This window comes from Littorina saxatilis, linkage group LG7, assembly GCF_037325665.1.
Source record: "Littorina saxatilis isolate snail1 linkage group LG7, US_GU_Lsax_2.0, whole genome shotgun sequence".
Lineage (NCBI taxonomy): Eukaryota > Metazoa > Mollusca > Gastropoda > Littorinimorpha > Littorinidae > Littorina > Littorina saxatilis.
The window spans coordinates 4452091-4477551 of record NC_090251.1 but is presented as its reverse complement, the minus strand read 5'-3'; the positions used below and the strand labels follow the sequence as shown (position 1 = coordinate 4477551).

At 43.5% G+C, this 25461-nt stretch overlaps 3 protein-coding genes across 3 annotated transcripts in view; 2 read left to right on the top strand and 1 right to left on the bottom strand.

The window, feature by feature from the left end:
* LOC138971925 (atrial natriuretic peptide receptor 2-like) overlaps positions 1 to 13588 on the top strand; it is a 36614-nt gene extending 23026 nt beyond the window's left edge. Inside the window, exon 5 of the mRNA XM_070344771.1 lies at positions 13416 to 13588. Within this exon, the coding sequence (XP_070200872.1) occupies positions 13416 to 13588 (173 nt within the window). The remainder of the gene's footprint in view (positions 1 to 13415) is intronic.
* Positions 1 to 25461, bottom strand: part of LOC138970506 (uncharacterized) — a 339583-nt gene that overhangs the window by 73437 nt on the left and 240685 nt on the right. The gene's annotated exons all lie outside the window — the stretch shown is intronic.
* LOC138970504 (atrial natriuretic peptide receptor 1-like) overlaps positions 21089 to 25461 on the top strand; it is a 19542-nt gene continuing 15169 nt past the window's right edge. The window contains exon 1 of the mRNA XM_070342956.1: positions 21089 to 21248. Coding sequence (XP_070199057.1) covers positions 21097 to 21248 — 152 coding nt within the window. The 5' untranslated portion in view covers positions 21089 to 21096. The remainder of the gene's footprint in view (positions 21249 to 25461) is intronic.

Genomic DNA, 25461 nt, shown 5'->3' with positions numbered 1-25461 from the left:
CTGGTTTTCTTGTGATTCAGTTAGGGGTTGGGAGGTGTCGACCCCCCGGGCAGATGTTGCATGGAAAATACCTGTGTTTCCCTGAAGAGGGGGACCCCCGCAGAGGACCTTTTGCTTCTTTTTCTTTTTGGGCTTCTTACGATTGACTTCGGTGAAGTCTTCCTCAAAATGATCAGTAATCTGAGAGCGTGGGGGGCTATCCCGGAAGAGAAGAGATTCCGGAGAGCTCTGCCCCCCCTCAGGGTCGTCCTCCCGCAATCTCTTTCTCTTGAAAGGAGAAGATATGCTGGTTTTCTCATTGGTGATTGCTTTATTAAGCTGTTTGGATTTTGGGGACTGACCAGTCCGGCTGGCCCGGTCAGTCTCATTCAGTGATTCCATGGGAATATCTGGGGCGCGGTCAGAACCGCTTGCTGTTTGGTCCATATTAAGGGACCAATCTTGCTCCCTCAGAGCAGTGGTATCCGTTGGAAGGTAGTTATCTACCCAGATGAACGTTTCCCGCCTATCAGCAAAGGTGGTGTTTGGCAGTTTGTGTTTAGCAACTTGGCTCATCACTTACTAGGTACGGTACGGTCACCAAGAAAAAACAAGCCAAACAGCTCAGGGTTAAAAAGGCAGGATAAAAGCAGGGTAACAAAAGCGTCCCTAGACAAAGAGTGAGCTGAAGCTCACCCCTCTAGCGACTTTCACTTCTCTCCCGAGAATCACGAGGACTCCTGCAGGGCGAGTGGGAACGCCACCAAGGGCAGCTAGCCCCCTTTCTGGACCCACGCCAAGAGCAGAGGGAGCTGTGTCGTGTGTTTAAGACACAACGAAAATGTGATTGTCCCCCTTTACCCTCAGGAATTCGGGAGAAAATCGCTATTTGAGCACTGACTTGGCTATGTAAGCTCGAGGTGCGTTAAAGCAGTCGCTATGTAATCAGCATGTTTGCTTGTGAAAGAACGCACTCTACGGGCCAGCAACTGCAGAAGTAGTTTCGACCCTAAATGCTTAAGTACTTAGGCCTTAAACTTAAGTACGGGTTGATAGAATATGTTAATATAAGTGCAGTTTATTTTCAAAGTTTGGAGTCGTAGATCATTCTTTTCGGATGCAATGTGACTAGCATGTATCAGTGAAATTTGTTGTTTAATTCTGCAAGCAAATGTGTGTGCTGTTATTGCATTATTTACAAAAAACGCACAGAAAAAAACACTATTAATTTTTCGACGACTCACTGCGGAGCAGAGCGTGCAATATACGCTCTGCTGCAGAGTTATCCCACGTGCGGTTAGATAGACGCTCATACATGTAAGTACAGTTTATTTTCTAGGTTTGGTATCGTAGATAATTTTTTTCGAATGCAATGTGAAAAACAGGTATTGATACAGTTTGTTGTATAATTTTGCAAGTGAATATTTGTTTATTGGCTGCATGTTTGACAAAAACGTTGTAAAATAAACACTTTTTCGTTGCTTTTATTGTTTGCTTTGATTGCAGCCAAACGACTTGCTCTACGGGGCTGAAAATAAAGTGGAAGACACTTTGAGATATAAGGAATTGGATAGGCCATCATACAAGAAGGTGTAGAAATCTGCTTGCTGGCAGCTTTAAGTGTTACAGCGACATCAGAAAGCTCTAAAAGCTTTGGTTTTTTTTAAATGCATGATTTTCATAGTTTGTCACTTTAGACTATTTTTGTAATAATTAATTTGATCGGAAAAAAATAGTGTAATATACAAATAAGAAAATTTTTGAATCACATTTTTGCTATCCTTGATGAGAAGCGAGTTGAAATGTGCCTAAATAAAGTCACACCTTAACATTTTTTAGTTTTTGCCCACTAAGGCATTTGCAACATGAAATTTCAGTATTTTTTTAAGTTTTTACCCCCCCCCCCCAAAAAAAAAAAATGACATGTTTTAACAATTTGAAGTTTTTGTCTAAACATGAAGTGACATTCTAAGATCTGAAAGCTTTTTTTTTTTTAATGCAACGTCATGAATAATATTTTCAATTTTTTGCATTAAAGAAGCTGGCAAGCACACCCTTTCGAATATAGCGGAAGTAGATTCGACCCTAAATGCTTAAGTACTTAGGCCTTAAACTGAAGTACGTGTTGACAGAATATATTTCAAAGTTTGGAGTCGTAGATCATTCTTTTTGGATGCAAAATGACTAACATGTATCACTATCAGTGAAATTTGTTGTTTAATTCTGCAAGCAAATGTGTGTGCTGTTAATGCATTATTTGCAAAAAGCGCACAGAAAAAACACTATTTTTGACGACTCACTGCAGTTATCCCAGGTGCGGTTAGATAGACGCGCATACATGTAAGTACAGTTTATTTTCTAGGTTTGGTATCGTAGATAATTTTTTTGGAATGCAATGTGACAAACATGTATTGATACAGTTTGTTGTATAATTTTGCAAGTGAATATGTGTTTATTGGCTGCATGTTTCACTAAAACGCAGTAAAATAAAAACTTTTTCGTTGCTTTTGTTGTTTCCTTTGATTGCAGCCAAATGACTTGCTCTAGGGGGCTGAAAATTAAGTGGAAGACACTTTGAGATATAAGGAATCGGATAGGCCATGACACGAGAAGGTGTAGAAATCTGCTTGCAGACAGCTTTAACATGACATCACATATTGATATATTTTTTTAAGTTTTTGCATATTACCCCATTTTTGAGGTCACGTTTTAACTTTGGTTAAGTGTTTGCCCACAACTGACATTAGATTATATTTAAACATTTTACATTATTTTTCTAGCACATGTTCATGTTAGTCTGCGCCATCCATTTCTGTGAAAAATACCAGTGTTCAACATTGATGAAATCATGGACATGCGAGTTGGCACTGTCAAGAGAAACATTTGTAGTTTTAGTTTTGGAAACACGGCGTCGCTTTCGTCTGTCTTTCTGTGAAAAAGAGTGTTCAACATTGATGAAATCATGGACAGGCAGTCTTGATGAAACATTTACAGTTGCTTCAATAGCACAGGGATGTTGCTACAAATTCATACCTATAGGACAAATGTCCTGAGTTCTTCAGCATCAATAGGACATTTGACCGCTTTCAGAAAGTTTCATAGGACATTATGAATTTGCGCCAAACAGCTTATAACATTCCATGGAATTGTTCCAAAGTCATGCGCCCACACACACACGCACACACACACACCCATGCGCGCGCGCTGTAGAACACACACATAATATAGTAAATACATCAACACAGTGTGCGTATAATGTTGTATTTGTTTTGTTTCAAAGAAACCACAAAAAAGAAACCAACATGAACAACTTCAGAGCCGCTGGAGTTGTCTCCCGTACTCCTGTAGCATGCACTGATCTATTCTAAAAATAATCCACTATTTTTAGATCAGTGCGCTGCACCGAGACGGTTATAAATACCCAAACGGCGCATACCGCAAACGGTTCGGGAATTCCCGACAAAAGAAAAGATCCGCACGCGGCACTGGCAACTTCAGTGTCAGCTGAACACGAGAGCGTTCGGTCTTTTAGAAGATTTGTATCTTGAAATGAAAATTAACGAATATCGCGCTGTCCGAAGGAATGGAGTACATATCGGACAATGACCACGCTCAGGCTAAAACGATAGGACATCTGACCGACATGCGGCAATGTGAATCGGACATTTGGGGATTTTCATCAATAAATGTCCGATGTCCGACACCTAACGACATCCCTGATAGCATGTGCTCTTTGCGAAAAACAAAAATTGTGTTCAGGTTCAAGTCCAAGGTTGATGTCATCATCAGCACGAGCATGACAGTTGTCATCAGCATCAATTTCATTTTCAGCTGTTGCTGTGTGTATCATAGAAACATTTCCACATGAATGACTGGTGCGTGACTCAGGGAAATAAGCGTGTTCAAGTGAGATATGTTCCGAAATGTCCTCCATACTCAAGCCAGGAAAATAACTTTGTTCAAGTTCACAAACATCCTGTATGTTCAATTCAGTGTAAGTACTATTTGCATGTAGAAAAGCTTCTTCCATGTTCCGCCCATTGTTAAACACAGACATACTTTCCTGTTCAACAAAAATGTCTGACAAAGAATTAGGCTGTTGTGGGTTCAATTCAATCCCAACATTGTCACTGTCAGTGGCACATTTCCCTTTCATGTTCAAAGGAGTCTTAGATGAAGTGGTACATTTGCGCTGATTTGTTTTTTTCTTTTTAATCTCTGTCAGTGTCACTAATAGTACTAGCAGTACTGACTGGATTTGGAGTACAAAAATCTGTTGGCATACTGGAATGACCTGGTTTGAATGAACCAAGCTTGTTCTGTCCACACTGACTAGCAGAAGTTTGGATAGAACTTGGAGAAAAATGAACAGGTGTTAATTGGTAAAGGAATTGATAATGTGTTTCTAGAAAAACAGTCAAATCTGCAAAAGAATCAAATGACATCAAAACAGCAGCACCACCTGAAGAATGATCGCCATTTCTGTTTCTTTCATGGGAATCAAACAAATAAAAACACTGACTATCCAGGTTACCGTGAATGGCAATGGTCGATTCCTGAAATGTTGCAAGGATGTAGTTTGACACAGCAAAAGCCTGATGCAATCCCTCTTCTAGATTAGTCAAATGAAAGCCTTGGTCACTGACAACATTAGCAGGCAAGTAAGCGGGGTTAGTGTGTCCATTAATCATGTCGAAAAAATATTCTATTTCAACACCATGTCCAACAACAGTTGTTGGCAAATGTTCGTGACCGATGTAACCATCAATGCCGACCCTCACCTTCATCATCACTGTCTCTTCTTGCTGTGCTAGCAGTAGAGCCACTATGACTACTGTCGTCGTCACTGTCAACATTTGCAGAGTCGCTGCTGTCACCATCATTAGCTGCACACTCTGCGTCACCACCTTCGTCACTGTTGTCACCGTTGTCAAAGTCCGGGTCGCCATGTGCATTGGCATCATGCACAGCTTGAACAGCTGCCTGCAAGACATTTGCAGTCACCTCTCTGTGTGCACCACCCACCTTCTTGGAGATACGCCGATAGGTGTTGTGCGACAATCCTGGAATCGACATGATGGCAGAGAACTTCCGAAGAGCTGCCTCGCCACATCCTAACTCGTTGAAGCACATGACAATGGAGTTGTTGACGTCAAACCCCATCGTGATGTTGTTGCTCCCATCAAGTCGGCTACATGAATGCTGCTGCTTCGTGAAGGTGCAATCCTGGTAAATACAAAAACAACAAAAAAGATTAGTAACAAACAACAAAAAAGCTAGAGAGCAAGAGAGAGTTTGAGAGAGAGAAAGAGAGAGTGGGAGAGAAAAAGAGCACTGATAATAATCACTAATATATTTCCTTTGTAATACTATTATCATCAGGGCTTACAGCTTTCAGATTATGTAGTTTTTCCCCCACACTGACAGTGACAACTGAAACTCAATCACAAAAATTCCAAGAGAGAGAGACTCAGTTTGGGAGAGCTGGTAATAACTAACAAGGCAAAATAACACAATACAAAAAAAATAGTAATTATAAAATGAGTTTACATACCTCACAAGCCAGTCTTATTTCTCTTGAATATCCCATCTTGTCACCAAACTCCAAAGCACCCCGACAGGGTTCCACCACACTCGCCACAAGCGACCGCCCAAAACAGAGACTTCAAAGTTTTCAACTCAATGAAGCACCGCTCTTTGTCACTGTCCGTTTCGTCAGCTGCAGCAACGTAGTCTTTCATAACATCCAGTTTTCGTCTGGCAGTACACGGTTGTTCAGCTGGTACAATTCCATTGTTGTCATCAGCAAGCAGATCGTTCGAGATATCAACATCTCCACTTGCAAAAATGGTATTCGCCGATCGTGTTCTCGTCAGCATTTTTCGCTTGCCAGCGAGCCTTGGCTGCTTCTTTGCACTGCTGCTTGCGTGAACGTTTTCCCCGACCAAGCGGAGTCCTGTCTGGCACTAAATCTTGCAAATCTTGAGCGTTTGTATCCATGTTTTCCGATATTTTCGATAAACTTCGGACAGCAGTCCGTCGTCGTCAACGGGGCCATCTCAGAGCTAGCTCCAGTGGAAAGTGGCGTTCCTCAAGGGTCCGTGCTCGGACCGACGCTATTTCTGCTGTACATAAACGATCTCCCGTCAGACCTGACCTCGACTGCGCGACTTTTCGCTGACGACACAGCGTGCCACGCTGACGTCAAGACAGCAGCGGACCAAGAAAACCTCCAAACAGACCTCGACAGACTGGCGTCCTGGGAACAGAAGTGGAAGATGGCATTCCATCCTGCCAAATGCAACACCGTACACATGACCCGACGCCGTACCACCCTACCATACGAGTACCAGCTCCACGGCCAGAAACTCCAGGAGGAGACCCAGGCCAAATACCTCGGCGTCACCCTGACCAAAGACCTGAAGTGGAACACCCACATCGCCAACATCACCACCAAGGCGAACAGAGCACTTGGCTTTGCTAGACGCAACTTCAAGCTCAGCAACAAGAAGGTCAAGGCGGCTGCATACAAGGCACTAGTACGACCCATCCTAGAGTATGCCAGCCCAGTATGGGACCCACACACCGCTGAAGACAGTGCCTCTCTCGAAAAGGTCCAAAGAAGAGCAGCCACATGGGTGTCGCATCGCTTCCGCCAGACCCCCAGCGTCAACAACATGCTCGAAGACCTTGAGTGGCCTACGCTTGAGAGCAGACGGAGGCGAGCGAGACTAACAACTTTCTACAAAGTCCACCACGACCTTGTCGCAGTGAAGAGCAACCACGCACCAAAGCCAAGCCCACCCAAGTGCACGACCAGGCAGACCCACGCTCTGTCCTACGAAATCCCCCACTCCAGGACAGCCTACAGGCAGAAAACATTCTTCCCGCGCACCATTCCAGAGTGGAACCGCCTGCCTGTAGAAACTGACACAGCGCCATCCCTGGCATCCTTTCAGGCCAGGCTGGCAACTCTCCACTGACCCATTATCCCCCCCCCTACCCCCAACCTCCCCCCCACCCCCTGAACTTCACCCCTGACCAAGCAATAGACCGGAACCACCATCACCCAAGCGTAGCAGATTCATCACCATGCTGATGTTGGCTACCTATCACTAAGAAGAAGAAGAAGAGCAATGACCAATTTCCAAAATGCCGGAAGTTAGCGTAGCGAGGTGAAAGTTGGTCACGTGACCGATCTAGGCCAATCACAAGCTCTCCAACGGTATGTGTCATGTCGGAACGGGGTTGGGAGAATTTGGCGTAACTAACAGTCAAACAAATGCATTTTTGGCATTTCAACACACAATGAAAATAAATTCTTGACACAGTTGGTTTTGAAACACCTTTATTTTGCATAAAATAAGTTTTTTATGTGAAAAACATCGGTTGAACCTGAATTAGAAAGGATTATTTGGTATAAATATGTCAAAATCTCAAAACTGACCACTTGAACACACAACACGATTTTTGACTTCAGACGTGTGTAGCCCCTGGCCTTAAAAGAATCCTTTGCATGGCCTCGGCGTATGGGCAGTAGCTCTAAACGTAAACTATGGCAACAACAACAACAATTCGGGGACGCCTAGAATCACACAATAATGTATCTGGAGTTTTTGCAGGCGATGTCTCAACAAACAAACAAAAAAGTAGAGGCTCCAAGACGGCTCCGTGTCCGACGCGGGTACTATGCACGCACAACAGCCCGAAACTCCGTCGATAGAGAACACCCCTGGCCTAGGTGATGTCTCTATCGACGAAGTTTCGATTTGATAGTAGTAAGGGCAGTAACTCAAGACGTAAATGTGGCAGTGTCCCATAGGCAACCGCAGAGTTATCCTGTCCACAGGCAACGCTTACCTGATCCCAATTTAGTCAAGTAGCTGTCGAACTCACAGAATGAAACTGAACGCAATGCCATTTTACTCGTAGCATCGTTAGGCCACCGCTCATGGCAAAGGCAGTGAAATTGACAAGAAGAGCGGGGTAGTAGTTGCGCTAAGAAGGATAGCACGCTTTTCTGTACCTCTCTTTGTTTTAACTTTCTGAGCGTGTTTTTAATCCAAACATATCATATATATATGTTTTTGGAATCAGGAACCGACAAGGAATAAGATGAAAGTGTTTTTAAATTGATTTGGACAATTTAATTTTGATAATAATTTTTATATATTTAATTTTCAGAGCTTGTTTTTAATCCGAATATAACATATTTATATGTTTTTGGAATCAGCAAATGATGGAGAATAAGATAAACGTAAATTTGGATCGTTTTATACATTTTTATTTTTTTTTACAATTTTCCGATTTTTAATGACCAAAGTCATTAATTAATGTTTAAGCCACCAAGCTGAAATGCAATACCGAACCCCGGGCTTCGTCGAAGATTACTTGACCAAAATTTGAACCAATTTGGTTGAAAAATGAGGGCGTGACAGTGCCGCCTCAACTTTCACGAAAAGCCGGATATGACGTCATCAAAGACATTTATCAAAAAAATGAAAAAAACGTTCGGGGATTTCATACCCAGGAACTCTCATGTCAAATTTCATAAAGATCGGTCCAGTAGTTTAGTCTGAATCGCTCTACACACACACACACACACACACACACACACACACACACACGCACGCACATACACCACGACCCTCGTTTCGATTCCCCCTCGATGTTAAAATATTTAGTCAAAACTTGACTAAATATAACAAGTCGCGTAAGGCGAAAATACAACATTTAGTCAAGTAGCTGTCGAACTCACAGAATGAAACTGAACGCAATGCAACGCAGCAAGACCGTATACTCGAAGCATCGTCAGTCCACCGCGCACGGCAAAGGCAGTGAAATTGACAAGAAGGGGGTAGTACTTGCGCTGAGAAGGATAGCTTTTCTGTACCTCTCTTCGTTTTAACTTTCTGAGCGTGTTTTTAATCCAAACATATCATATCTATATGTTTTTGGAATCAGGAACCGACAAGGAATAAGATGAAGGTGTTTTTAAATTGATTTGGACAATTTAATTTTGATAATAATTTTTATATTTTTAATTTTGATAGCTTGTTTTTAATCCAATTATAACATATTTATATATTTTTGAAATCAGAAAATGATAAAGAATACGATGTACGTAAATTTGGACCGTTTTATAAAAAACATATTTTTTTTACAATTTTCAGATTTTTAATGACCAAACTCACTCATTAGTTTTTAAGCCACCAAGCTGAAATGCAATACCAAACCTTGGCCTTTGTCGAAGATTACTTGACCAAAATTTCAACCAATTTGGTTGAAAAATGAGAGCGTGACAGTGCCGCCTCAACTTTCACGAAAAGCCGGATATGACGTCATCAAAGACATTTATTGAAAAATTAAAAAAAATGTATGGGGATTTCATACCCAGGAACTCTCATGTGAAATTTCATAAACATCGGTCCAGTAGTTTAGTCTGAATCGCTCTACACACACACACACAGACAGACACACACACACACACGTATACACCACGACCCTCGTCTCGATTCCCCCCTCTACGTTAAAACATTTAGTCAAAACTTGACTAAATGTAAAAACGACAAACAATGGGAAGCAACTCTTCGGCAACCCATAAAAACTCGACAGAGTTTTGTTTCTCCCCGGAATTCCTTTATTACTGCTTAACTGATCGAACATGTTGTTGTGGATAGCAAATGACGCAGATCGTTTGTGTATGTATTCACGCCGTAGACGGTGGCACGCCTAGTTTTTTCCACCGCAGGAACAACACCCAATTCGTTCCCCCGCACGCGGAAGCAAAATTGTTATCTCGCAAAGGAATTGCCCTGTGAAGGTACGTTGTGGCAAATCACATTATCAAGTATAGATATTCTGAAGCAGAATTGCCTAGGCTATACGTATAATATGTAACTTATGTCTTGTTGTGTACTCGTGAACAGTGGCGTTCGATTTTCTGCCGAAGTCCGTGAAAATTATACAGAGAGGTCTCAATTTCGTACAAATTAACCTAGAACTACCATTTAAAGCACTATTTTAATACTCACAGTTTAATCTTCGATACCTTGCAGCCTTGTATGCGCGTTTTTGGGCACCAGCATCGTGGATAAGCTGCTCTAATCTAGCGTTATTTTGTGGTACTCGATTCTCAGTGGGTAAGGTCCCCCGCAGACACCAGATAAGGTCCCCCGCATTTTTGCCGGAGTGCCTACTACGCCCCCCCGCACATGCGCGCTGAAAAAGCACATCATGCACAGCAAAACTGAAACGTTTGAAGCGTTTTTATTTGACAGATGGAGACCAGCGACCACACGCTATCTGCCGGGGAGGTGTCTGGGGAAGTAATCGACAGCTACCTAGACATCAGTAGTGAGGTGACTATAGGTGAGACAGTCCCTTTACAGACTTCTACACCGAAGAAGGTTGGTCTCCTCCATTTGTGTGACGAATGCGGATCAGCATACAAACACAAGCGAACATTGGACAATCACAAACGTGAGAAACATGGCAACGAATCTCCCTTTTGCATAGTTTGTGACAAGAGGTTTGGTCGACAGGTAGATTACCAGTATCATATGAACAAGCATGCAGGCACCAAACCTGTATACATGGAACAGCATATTTAACATCGCTGTAACACATATAGGCTACTATAATGCCTACATTCACACACTTGCAGAGGAACAACTTCTTTTAATTTCCATAACATTCAAGAATAAGTGTGCTCGACAGTTTTATATGACACGCAGTTAATCAGGTTTGTTTTGTTTATGACCACAAAAAATGAGACAGAGAGTTGAGTGCTTTTTGTTTTTGTTTTATAATTCTGCTTTGTTAAAAAGCACAATCCTTCAAGTACAAACGATTCTCCTCATCGTATGAAGTCTTGCATGCCTGTCAGAGTATATCTCTGGACTCAAAGCAAAAAGTAACAACCTCACAGCTTCCTGTGTAAAGTGGACATATTTATGTGCAATTCTTTCAAACACACACACACACACACATGCACGCACGCACATACATACACACACATACACGCACGCACGCGCGCACACACACACGCACACGCACACACACTAAAACAATGGTTAATCGGTGACTTATTGCTCGTGCCAAATGTTGGAGTACATCTGAAGATGTCAGAGTCCAATCACATCCATAATTAGTGGATTTACACAAAAATCATAGCTGTATGTCATTTTTTTCTGATAAACATAACGGCGGGGGATCTTACCCTAGTGTTGCGGTGGGGTGTAGCAGGCAAATCGACCAAGCTGCGGGGGATCTTACCCCGTCAAATTTCACTGTTGATCTTTGAACCGATCGTGAGTCTAAACTAAGGTAAGCTTAAACTTAAAAATGAAGAGCAGTATCCACAAGTAGTTTGACTTTGACCAGCAAAAAGATTTAAGCCCTTCTGTTGACCGTGCTTTGTGTTATTTCAACATTTTTAACGTGGGAGACAGTATTTCTGACTTGTCTTGATGACATTTCTTCTCTTATGTAGTACACGAGAGTGTAAATGGTAAGACAACTAGCTGATCCAATGCAAAATAAAGTACCGGACAGTATGATATAAACTTCAATACTAGAAAGTCTGGTTATCTACTATTTTAAGGCATTAATTTGGAGACACCTACCATGTTGTTCGTCTTGCGGGGGAACGAATTGGGTGTTGTTCCTGCGGTGGAAAAAACTAGGCGTGTCACCGTCTACGGCGTGGTATTGTTTACGACGACAAAATTGATGAGCGCTCTAAAAGTGGAAATATTGCATGGAATGGTTATTGTCGAAGCACAGGCCCACCATTCAAAACAACATTGCTTCTAATTGAACGTAGCAGAATGTCAAACATCTTATGCGTCATCATTTATTAGCTAAATTAAGGAAGAATAATTCAAGACACACAGATCACAAGTATGCAATGCCAGCGAGAACCGCCTTTTGTGTGACATAAAGTTTACCGTTTACTGACAGCTGTCAATAATCGTTAATATGTCTGTCTGTATTTTCAGCTTTTTTCTTTTTACGTGCTCCAGGAATGCTATCACTTTTCTGACTCAGATAACAAGAGAGCATAGGAAGATCAATATTATTGCATAGCGTGGAGGGCTCACGTATTTGAACACTCGAAACTCTGCATTTGAACGACTCATTGTATAATATATAATGTAAAGGCCATTTTCAGAGTCAACAAAACACTCAGTTTGTTGTTCCAAAATCAAAACAAACCCGATGGAGTTATTTCCGAAAATCGTCGATTGTTACGTCCGACTTTCACCCTGTGGTGCGGGGATGTTTTGTTTCTTCTCCGTCAGCAGTACAGTACTGATGACGTCACATTGACCGCTAATACCATCCTTTTAATGGGCGACTCTGTTGTTATTGTGTTTGTTCGTGTGTGTGTGTGTGTGTGTGTGTGTGTGTGTGTGTGTGTGTGTGTGTGTGTGTGTGTGTGTGTGTGTGTGTGTGTGTGTGTGTGTGTGTGTGTGTGTGTTCTCCAAATGCACGACTGGGGGAACTAAGTTAGACCTACGAAAAGTGCATGTGTTATGCAAATCAAAACCACAAAGTGTCGTATTATTTGTCTGACGTCAGGAGTGGTGAAGAGGACATGTCATGCTAAAAGTTCAAGGACACTGACATGCGCGATCGAATCTGCGTCCATCGTAATGCAGCTGGTTAGAACCGTTGAATGCTCGTTAGGGGCTCCGCTCACATATGTAACTTCAGACCAATTGGCCTATCTTGGGACATTTTGAGTTACTATGCTCTATGGGGGACAAAACACTGGACAGACATGCAAACAGAGAACACATAATTATGATCGTGTTACAGTTCTGCAAGTCTGTTGTTGCGGTATTTGACAATGGGGATGGCAGTACAGATTGTGTCGGGGGTTGTTGCGGTATTTAACAATGGGGATGGAAGTACAGATTGTGTCGGGGGTTGTTGCGGTATTTAACAATGGGGATGGCAGTACAGATTGTGTCGGGGGTTGTTGCGGTATTTAACAATGGGGATGGAAGTAAAGATTGTGTCGGGGGTTGTTGCTTAGTGTACGCTTACACTCCTTTGTTTCTCACACCTGTTGATTGTGTGCAGAGTTACTGTGGCTGGCCCCCGAACACCTGAGTGTGTACTGCTCGGGTTACTCCCCTTTGTTAATCACACCTGTTGATTGTGTGCAGAGTTACTGTGGTTGGCCCCCGAACACCTGAGTGTGTAATACTCGGGTTACTCCCCTTTGTTTCTCACACCTGTTGAATGTGTGCAGAGTTACTGTGGCTGGCCCCCGAACACCTGAGTGTGTACTGCTCGGGTTACTCCCCTTTGTTTCTCACACCTGTTGATTGTGTGCAGAGTTACTGTGGCTGGCCCCCGAACACCTGAGTGTGTCCTGCTCGGGTTACTCCCCTTTGTTAATCACACCTGTTGAATGTGTGCAGAGTTACTGTGGCTGGCCCCCGAACACCTGAGTGTGTACTGCTCGGGGTACCGCCAGACGGGAGGCAGTCAGAAGGGGGACGTGTACGGCTTCGGCATCATCATGGAGGAAGTGACGTTACGCTCCGTGCCCTATGACACACAGCGTGGTCTCCTCAGCGTCACAGGTTGGTGACGTCACTCGTCAGGTTATGTTGTAACTTTGGTACAGGGTGACACCCCCGCCCCCCCCCCCCCCCCAACAACAACAACAACAAAAGCCAACTTCTGCACCTGTGGAGCGAATTACTTCATATTTGGTGTACATTAACTTCAGTTTATGCATGGTCTTTTCGGCGTCACAGGTTGGTGACGTCACTCTTCAAGTTATGCTTTAACGTTTGTATAGGGTGACACCTCCCCCACCCCCACCCCCCCCCCCACACAAAAAAAAAATGCCACCCATAAAAATGCCAATTACTTCTGCATCTGTGGAGCGAATTACTTCATAATAGGTGACGTGACTTCAAGTGATCCTGTAACTTTTGCATTTTGATTGAATCCCCCATTGTTTAGGTGTGAAGTGGTATTTTATAATACGTACAATTCTTTCTCTAAATAGGAAGTGTGGTCCTAAGTTTATATTTTTGTATGACACACCACCCTATTTTATCTGAATAAAATCATGTTGTAACCAAAAGTTAAAGGTCCAGACCATGCTGTTTTAGCGTCAAAAACGCTTCGAATCGTGTTCCTGCGCGACCGAACACTTCCCGATGTTTGCAGTTAGTTAGAAAACCACTTTCTTACCGTCTTCAACAATGTTTGGTTTACTTCGGAATCTTGTAAGGCCGTAATCCGACGAATTTTGTGACCGAAGCGACGGATTTCTTCTCCAAAACGACCCGCCATTGTGCCGCGTGATCTTCGCGAGACTGGCTTATGAATAAATTATCCGTGACGTCACACAGTGTGAAGATGCCGTTTACCAACATGGCAACAAGCGTGACTGCAGACGAAATTGAACCGTACATGTTCGAACTACCAGTTTCTCTCCTCGAATCAAGCATGAAAGATGAGGAGCGGAGGCCACTTCCAGCAGTAGTGAAAAGACAGTGACGATGAAAATTGCGACTCTGTTTGTCTCAGCGATCAAAGGTAAACACGCCCGCTCTCTGTGCTGAACTTATCGTCTGCTTTCGAGTCTGTGCTATTTTTTCACTCTCGCCTTGTCAACGCACTCGCGAATAAGTGGGATATTGTTTAAGTGTTCATGCATTGCATTCACGAGTAAAAGAACAACAGCTCATCGCAGTTTTAACTGTTCTTGATTATTTCAGAGACTGGTGTCAGAGTGGCCACTGTACCTGTTGTATTGTGTGGGAGGGGCAGATTTGAGAGAGAGAGAAAGCAAGCCTGAGGTACATTGTAGAATGAAAACTTGCAGGGGAGCAAGAATGCATCACCAGCCACGAAGGTGTACATACAACTTTTTTTGAGGTGCCTATATTTGTTTGATTTTTAAATGTATGTATTTGTTGTTGTTTTTAAAGGCTATCAAGAAAACTGTTGTCATTTAAATGTGACACTCAGTCAAATATAGTTTCACACACACACAAGATTAACTCACTTGCATGCCCACAGAAGAAGTTTGCTCTTCACATTGTTCTGTTGTTGTTGTTTTTATAATGTAATCATTGTAACATCAACACTCAGTAATAACCAATATTACAACACAATCACTTTTTCATCAGAACTCACTCACATACTACATGTATTAAACCCTGGTTTATGGACACTTGCATTTGTACTTTGCATGGGAAAGCAGCCTGAATTTCAGGTGAACTTTAATAAAAGAAGATTTATATGTATGTTGCTCTAGATGCATGTTTTAATAAATAATAATGACATTCAGGAAAGTAAAAGGACTGTTGAAGTTTGCTGTTGTAAAATGTCTGATGATTAGGGTTTTGTTGCACATTTAGTGAATTGACTGTACCAATTGCTGTTATTATTTACACCCAATCAGTGCATCCACATGATATTATGTAGCTTAAATTAAAGAAAATGTTTTGATGTGTTCAGAACATACTGACAAGTTGCACACTCACTGACTTTCCGAAAGAACAGGAAAGTTCTTCCTGCCTGTCTGGTCGCTGCCATCAGAGACCTCTTTCTGTCACAGAGCTACACAGGCTTCAAATGTATGTAAGATAAATAAAAGGTACATTACAACTCTCAACTGCGGGGTGTGTGTGTGTGGGGGGGATGTGCATAACCATTGCATACTTAAGGTCGGCTTAAACTGCAAACAGAAATGTGGAGCTTGCGTAACAATTCTTGCTTTGTCAGATTTGGAGATAGGCAGCCTCAGTCTATATAGTTGGTCGCCAGTTGGGGCGTCCTGCTTGGTGACAACTTGAGCTTTGTGAACTGGTCTAGCTGTAGCAGTCAAAGTCTGGGCACTGTTGCATTGTAGTCTTGCTGTGTATGCAGAGCTTTGTTGTAGCTGCCATAGGCCAGTGTTGCCATAGGCCAGTGTTAGGATCACCACCCCCTCAAACAGCTCGTTCAGTTAACCTGATGCCTGTTTTAGACAGAAAAAAAAGTTACCACAATCAGCAGAACTTTCACTGGAGAATGGGCATAATTCTTTCATACTTTTCTTTCTCATAGCTTTTTTTGGTTTTTATAATCTCTTCATTACACTAAATAACATCCATCTTAAGACCTATTTTGAGCCTTAATTTAAGTTGACTAGTAATGATATTAATCATAATGTATTTATTTTTATAATGTACAAACTAGAGTATGTATGTGGATATGTGTGTGATGGTGCTGGTATGGATATGTGTGGTTTGGGTTATGTGTGTACTGATGTGTACATTCTATGTGTTTTGTATGTTTTGCGAGTGCGATTTTATGTGATGTTATTCTGTACACCAGCCAAAACAAAATGTCTGGTATATGTATAGGTTACAACACGAGTGGTTTTTTATATGGCTTGTATTTCAGTCAAGACCCAGCGGATGAATATCATCGGGAGCAGGGCCGGACTACCGGGGGGGTTATGGGGGTTGCGCAACCTCCCCCCCCTCGCCTAAACATGTACCTTACTTATTTAATTTTTTTTTATTATTGCTTATTTTATGCCGTCTCATGCAAGGAGCGACCATTTTCCTATCTCAGAATATGACCTACCCGTCAGCTTCAGGGGGCTTCGCCCCCTGACCCCCACAACGAGGGGGGGGGGGGGGGTTCTAGGGTTTCCGGACCCCCCCCCCAGCCAAAAAATAAAAATATTGAATGAGGTATGCATTTCTTTATTTTACATTGAGTTTCAATTTTTGGGGTATTAATCAGTGACAAAATCTGCTGCCTGAAACTGGTAATGATCATCCTCAGAATGCACCAGATTGCACCATTTTGCATCCTTTTTTTCAAAATTTTCCGGGGGGGCATGCCCCCGGACCCCCCTAGCAAGCTAGGCGCGAAGCGCCGTCGGCTCGGCGCTTCGCGCCTTCACACCCATATCTTCACAATATACTTTTGAAAAAAACCAGTCATAAAATGAACTGATCCGCCCCTGCCGCCAGGGGGGACATCCCCCTAGGCCACCACTGGCAACCCCCCCTCCTCTTCGCCTAGTCCGACCCTGGGGAGACACGAGCCTTTGGCGAGTGGCTCTCGATTGATATTCCCGCTGGGTCTTGACTGAAATACAAGCCATATAAAAAACCACGAGTGTTGTAATCTGTATATCCCATTCTACCATCAAACACAAAGTGTAGACTACTAGCGGCACTGTTGCGATCTGTGGAGTGTGAAACAGTGTTTTCAGCGAGACTTGGCCTTTTTGCAACCTTAAACTAAGTGACCGTCGCTGAAAAAATAAAACGAATGAGTGCATCTATAAGTACGCGGTAACACTACTTTCAGACCGTTTAAAAGCTTTAAGTAAAGGTTCATAAGTTGCAAGAAAGTAATGAAGTCTTATAGAAATCCATTTAGTTGAAGCGCACAATTCTTTTGCGTTTCAGGTCGGCGGAACGGGGAAACCGGTTTGGCCCCCATTTGGCTTACTCGACTCGATTCAGAATCGATTCCACGTTGTTTTTTTCGAACGCATTATTATACAATTAGTCTTATTGACAGAGAAGCAAATTTTAGGGAACACATATGTAGATTTAACCATTTGCTCCCTATTTGAAATGTATCTACATGATAAACTGTTTTGCGAGTGTGTTTGCATGAACCTAAACTGGTATGGGTGCGAGGAAAACAGGACCCAAGTCTGTCACCGCCGCTTGATTGCATTTTGAAAGAATATGACTGGATTACGGAAAAATACACACATGTTAAGTTCTTAGATACCTTCATCGCCAATGTGGACTTACTGCAGAGCCAGGCAAAAGAGTAGACTTGCTCGCAAAACACGTGAAACAGCTGATGATAGCGAAGCCCAACCGTGCCAGGTAAGGACGGTCTGACAGATTCTCAAAAGTCGTCTGCTAACGAAGCAAGGGGAGGGTACTCGTGTTTTTGTTTTGGTTCGCTAGCATCTGGTTATCTTGTAAGTTGAATGTTCGTTTTTTCCCACCTGCATTGCTTTCATAATGAAAGAAACGTTTGCTTATTGCATCTCATACATCAGATCAGTTCTGAGATTCATTTTTGCGTGCAACTGATATGGTTTTCTGAGCCGTGCAATACGATTTTGGAACTTCATACAAATGTGTCACATTGTTCGGCGCGAGGTCAAAGGTCGGGAGCAAAGTAGTTCTTCGCCCAAATCGGAATCTGCACTATCATATATTTTTTTGAGTCCATGATGTATTTATTGAGCTATAAAAATACAACATATATACCCATACTGAAGTAACAGAGACAAAGAAGGGAGGTCATGGGATATTAGATAATAAACACACCTTTAAATTTATTAGCGACTACACCCCGTCACCCTCCAGTCCCCCTCCCCCCCATTACACCCTACACTTTTAACATTGTATAAAAAATCATGTCCCAATATAGGTCCCTATAGTTACCTGGGAGGACGTTAAGCTCCATAATCAACATCAACAACGTATTGAATTGAATTGAAAAGCTGGGGTTAGGAGGTCTAACTTCTTGAATTAAAGTGTTTTTTTCTCAGGTGCATGTAGTTTTTTATTTGCTTGAAATCATGGTGTATTCTGGTTGTAAGAGAAGAGTCAATTTCCTTGTAAGCCTGCAAAATTAAGATTTGTCATTTTTCAAGTACACAAGTTTTTGTAAGAGTCCAAAATAGTCCAGGATAAGGAGGAAAAACATAGGGTGGGTCAGGAAATCTGAAACATTGCATAGTTTTGTTTTGCCTATGTAGACACAAAAAGTACTTAGAGCACTCCCCCCCCCCCCCCCCCAAGAGAGCATAGCTTAGTTTTAATTATTTTAATGCCACTGTTAGCAAGAGGAGTACTACAGACAGCAATCAAACAGTCGATTTTTTCTGTAGACATTGTTATTTCTGTTTAGGTGTTTCAGTAGTTTTCTATGCGGATAAATCATGCTGCATGATCACTAGAAACAATCCAGCTCTGTAGCATGCAAGTTTTTTAAAGGTTTTTTTCCCATGTTACTCTGAGAGAAAAAAAAACCCACAGAGATAAAGTTGAACTGGCAGTTTGACTGAAGCAGTGGTAATAACACAGAGTTGTGCTCTTCCTACAATCAATGTTTTGATGTGGATGATGATGTCCGAACATGTACTTGGTTGTATTATTTTGCTAGACTATTTGTTTCTGTTAGATATATCTGCTCACATGATTGTTGTTCATAATTTGACATTACATTTACTGCTGATCAAAATGTATTGTTGGAATAGGTCTGCTTAATATTCTGACTGCAGTTTTGTAATAAAATCAAATAACACAGATGTTTTAAGTATCAAAGTGCTTTTCACACACACACACACACACACACACACTCACACACACACACACACACACACACACACACACACACACACACACACACACACACACACACACTCACACACTATGAGTATGACTGCAAACATGAATTTGTACTTGTATTAATTATAATTACTGTATTACAGAACCTGATCTGAAACAAGAGGCGAAGCCTTCAAGGCTCACGTAAGAAATCGACAAACAGTAACACAAACTCAATCACTCCGTCACAGATACACACACACACACACACACACACACACACACACACACACACACACACACACACACACACACACACACACACACACACACACAGTAAGCATAGGTGAAACTGTGCAAGAAAGCGAGACCCTGGATCTGCCAATTAGTCTCGGCCCGCTCACAATAACAATGACCGAGATTTTCAGTAATTCCTTTGCGTGACGTCTAACCCTCTTACGTCATAATGTGACGTCTTCAAATAGTTTCTATCACACACGTCAAACACTTTTGACCGAGACGTAATCTTCTTATGCGAGCTTTATCCATAGACTCGGAAATGTTAAAGTTTCTATCACACACACACGCACGCACGCACGCACGCACGCACGCACGCACGCACGCACGCACGCACAGACAGACAAAGTTTATCATCGCATAGGCTACACTTACGTGAGCCAAAAAAGGACAACAGCAAATTATTCATGCAAGCTTGCTGCATTAACGATTTCTTTATCCATTTAATACAACACTGAATTAAAAGATAACAACTATAACAACGTGTGTGTGTTTGTGTGAATGTCTATGTGTATATGGACGGACACTGATTAAACCTGAGACTCATCGATTACCCAGATGAGTGTAAAAGAGGGAGAGAGAGAGGGAACTTTAAGGTGGGTGCATGGGGACGGACATGTAGTAACAGATATATGTTTTAATCTGTAATCTTAACACATGTGCTTAAAATTAGGAACAGATGCCATTCCACTACAAATACTGTCAGTCTGACAAAAACGCCCAGTGACACTGAACCCCTATCCCTTACAGAACACATTCAGTATACATGTACTCACTTCCTTTCGTCTGCGTTTAGTGAAAGCAGATCGTTCTGATGACATTGGTATCCGGTTTCTGACCTCCTGTGAGTGGTCAACAATTGTCGGAACTGGAACTGCGTCAGGCAACAGCTGTTTTGTGTGTGCCAGGTTTTCTTGCCGGCTTAACTGCGTTCACATTGGAAGAAAGTGTCGCGAAACACAGCACATCGTGTTGGCCGTTTCCAGTTAATCAGTCTTGCTGCAGAAGTTGTAAGCCCATCGGAAAAAGGTGACAACTGATGCCTGAACCTTTTTTCTATACTTCATAGCTATCAGCAGCCGTGCGCATTCCTTCGGCGTGTTGTTGATGCTCGATGTAGGCAAACGCCCACTTGAGCCTAAGCTGTACACGAAATGACGTCACAGCCGGTTCTCGTCTACTGGCGGCCATTTCGAAGTCTCGTTTAGCAGACGAATTTGGCGGAACGTTTTTAATTAAATCACAATGATAAAGCTACGAATCGGTGAATTTCTTTACATTTTTGGAATCTTTAGGTGCATTTCTCTAACCTTCAGTCATCGGTTAGTGGTTCTAATAACCTTTAAAACAGCATGGTCTGGTCCTTTAAGATCTCTAACATCGTACGGCAAAATATGACTATCTTTACCTTTTCCTTTACCTTTACCTTTACCTTTACCTTTATCTTTTACCTGCAGAAATCCTGGACAAGGTGATGAAGCGGGAGAACCCCCCACACCGACCCAAGGTCCCGCAGCGTAAGGCGCCGCCACAGCTCAACAGTCTGATGGACAGGTGCTGGAGTGACGTCGCTGACCTCAGGCCCACCTTTGACGTCATCCTTAAGTCCCTGAAATCCCTGACACAGTGAGTACATACACTCCACAAGCCCAGTGTGTGAGGCGTGACGAACGGTGTGTGAGGCGTGACGAACGGTGTGTGAGGCGTGACGAACGGTGTGCGTTAACACCAAGTACGTCGGGCGTTAACACCAAGTACGTCGGGCGTTAACACCAAGTACGTCGGGCGTTAACACCAAGTACGTCGGGCGTTAACACCAAGTACGTCGGGCGTTAACACCAAGTACGTCGGGCGTTAACACCAAGTACGTCGGGCGTTAACACCAAGTACGTCGGGCGTTAACACCAAGTACGTCGGGCGTTAACACCAAGTACGTCGGGCGTTGACACCAAGTACGTCGGGCTTTAACACCAAGTACGTCGGGCGTTAACACCAAGTACGTCGGGCATTAACACCAAGTACGTCGGGCGTTAACACCAAGTACGTCGGGCGTTAACACCAAGTACGTCGGGCGTTAACACCAAGTACGTCGGGCGTTAACACCAAGTACGTCGGGCGTTAACACCAAGTACGTCGGGATACGGTTTGTTTGCCTTGAGCTATTTGAACAAACGAACCATTAGTGAGCAATTCATGCAAACGGATTGAAAGCTTGGTAGGGTCTCATCTAAACCGATTGAAAGCTTGGTAGGGTCTCATCTAAACCGATTGAAAGCTTGGTAGGGTCTCATCTAAACCGATTGAAAGCTTGGTAGGGTCTCATCTAAACCGATTGAAAGCTTGGTAGGGTCTCATCTAAACCGATTGAAAGCTTGGTAGGGTCTCATCTAACACCTTGTAAATATGTCCTCAAAGAAATCCACAATTGTGTCTGAATCTGATTGTCAGGCTGCAGAACTGATTTTCGTCCACAGTAACCCTCTCCTCGCTGATGCGGTTTGAGGTTCCCTGTTGACACACTACCATGGTAACATCACTGTCCCGCCGCGGGTTGAACATGGCAGAGACACTGATTCTAACGTCACGGGACAGAATGTGAAACTCCGTTACGCTGTGCGTATTGTGCTTGCCTCTCGCGGTTGTGGATCGATCCCCTCTCGGGGCGAATACACAAACCTGATTTTTCCAAGCGTTACCCAGTCCACCCAGCTTGGGATGGGTACCTGACTCTGTTCAGAGCCGGGGAAGGCAAAGGCAGCGAGGGAGAGGAAATGGGCACCTGACTCTGTTCAGAGCCGGGGAAGGCAAAGGCAGCGAGGGAGAGGAAATGGGCACCTGACTCTGTTCAGAGCCGGGGAAGGCAAAGGCAGCGAGGGAGAGGAAATGGGCACCTGACTCTGTTCAGAGCCGGGGAAGGCAAAGGCAGCGAGGGAGAGGAAATAGGCACCTGACTCTGTTCAGAGCCGGGGAAGGCAAAGGCAGCGAGGGAGAGGAAATGGGCACCTGACTCTGTTCAGAGCCGGGGAAGGCAAAGGCAGCGAGGGAGAGGAAATGGGTACCTGACTCTGTTCAGAGCCGGGGAAGGCAAAGGCAGCGAGGGAGAGGAAATGGGTACCTGACTCTGTTCACAGCCGGGGAAGGCAAAGGCAGCGAGGGAGAGGAAATGGGCACCTGACTCTGTTCAGAGCCGGGGAAGGCAAAGGCAGCGAGGGAGAGGAAATGGGCACCTGACTCTGTTCAGAGCCGGGGAAGGCAAAGGCAGCGAGGGAGAGGAAATGGGCACCTGGAGTAGTTGAGATCTCTAACATCTCGCTCTACTGTAGTCAGATATGATTATGGGAATGCCTTCTACTGTAGTCAGATATGATTATGGGAATGCCTTCTACTGTAGTCAAATATGATTATGGGAATGCCTTCTACTGTAGTCAAATATGATTATGGGAATGCCTTCTACTGTAGTCAAATATGATTATGGGAATGCCTTCTACTGTAGTCAGATATGATTATGGGAATGCCTTCTACTGTAGTCAAATATGATTATGGGAATGCCTTCTACTGTAGTCAAATATGATTATGGGAATGCCTTCTACTGTAGTCAAATATGATTATGGGAATGCCTTCTACTGTAGTCAAATATGATTATGGGAATGCCTTCTACTGTAGTCAGATATGATTATGGGAATGCCTTCTACTGTAGTCAAATATGATTATGGGAATGCCTTCTACTGTAGTCAGATATGATTATGGGAATGCCTTCTACTGTAGTCAAATATGATTATGGGAATGCCTTCTACTGTAGTCAAATATGATTATGGGAATGCCTTCTACTGTAGTCAGATATGATTATGGGAATGCCTTCTACTGTAGTCAAATATGATTATGGGAATGCCTTCTACTGTAGTCAATATGATTATGGGAATGCCTTCTACTGTAGTCAAATATGATTATGGGAATGCCTTCTACTGTAGTCAAATATGATTATGGGAATGCCTTCTACTGTAGTCAAATATGATTATGGGAATGCCTTCTACTGTAGTCAGATATGATTATGGGAATGCCTTCTACTGTAGTCAGATATGATTATGGGAATGCCTTCTACTGTAGTCAGATATGATTATGGGAATGCCTTCTACTGTAGTCAAATATGATTATGGGAATGCCTTCTACTGTAGTCAAATATGATTATGGGAATGCCTTCTACTGTAGTCAGATATGATTATGGGAATGCCTTCTACTGTAGTCAAATATGATTATGGGAATGCCTTCTACTGTAGTCAAATATGATTATGGGAATGCCTTCTACTGTAGTCAAATATGATTATGGGAATGCCTTCTACTGTAGTCAAATATGATTATGGGAATGCCTTCTACTGTAGTCAAATATGATTATGGGAATGCCTTCTACTGTTGCAGTGGGTGCGTGATGAACCTGGTGAAGACATCACATCACATTGTCACAGGGCAAGGTTTAACTCACCAGGGCTGGATCTAAAGGGGGTGGTTGACTGTGACTGTTGCAGTGGGCGCGTGATGAACCTGGTGAAGACATCACATCACATTGTCACAGGGCAAGGTTTAACTCACCAGGGCTGGATCTAAAGGGGGTGACTTGGTTGACTGTGACTGTTGCAGTGGGCGCGTGATGAACCTGGTGAAGACATCACATCACATTGTCACAGGGCAAGGTTTAACTCACCAGGGCTGGATCTAAAGGGGGTGGTTGACTGTGACTGTTGCAGTGGGCGCGTGATGAACCTGGTGAAGACATCACATCACATTGTCACAGGGCAAGGTTTAACTCACCAGGGCTGGATCTAAAGGGGGTGGTTGACTGTGACTGTTGCAGTGGGTGTGTGATGAACCTGGTGAAGACATCACATCACATTGTCACAGGGCAAGGTTTAACTCACCAGGGCTGGATCTAAAGGGGGTGACTTGGTTGACTGTGACTGTTGCAGTGGGTGCGTGATGAACCTGGTGAAGACATCACATCACATTGTCACAGGGCAAGGTTTAACTCACCAGGGCTGGATCTAAAGGGGGTGGTTGACTGTGACTGTTGCAGTGGGTGCGTGATGAACCTGGTGAAGACATCACATCACATTGTCACAGGGCAAGGTTTAACTCACCAGGGCTGGATCTAAAGGGGGTGGTTGACTGTGACTGTTGCAGTGGGTGCGTGATGAACCTGGTGAAGACATCACATCACATTGTCACAGGGCAAGGTTTAACTCACCAGGGCTGGATCTAAAGGGGGTGACTTGGTTGACTGTGACTGTTGCAGTGGGCGCGTGATGAACCTGGTGAAGACATCACATCACATTGTCACAGGGCAAGGTTTAACTCACCAGGGCTGGATCTAAAGGGGGTGGTTGACTGTGACTGTTGCAGTGGGTGCGTGATGAACCTGGTGAAGACATCACATCACATTGTCACAGGGCAAGGTTTAACTCACCAGGGCTGGATCTAAAGGGGGTGGTTGACTGTGACTTGCAGTGGGCGCGTGATGAACCTGGTGAAGACATCACATCACATTGTCACAGGGCAAGGTTTAACTCACCAGGGCTGGATCTAAAGGGGGTGGTTGACTGTGACTGTTGCAGTGGGTGCGTGATGAACCTGGTGAAGACATCACATCACATTGTCACAGGGCGAGGTTTAACTCACCAGGGCTGGATCTAAAGGGGGTGGTTGACTGTGACTGTTGCAGAGGGCGCGTGATGAACCTGGTGAAGACATCACATCACATTGTCACAGGGCAAGGTTTAACTCACCAGGGCTGGATCTAAAGGGGGTGGTTGACTGTGACTGTTGCAGTGGGTGCGTGATGAACCTGGTG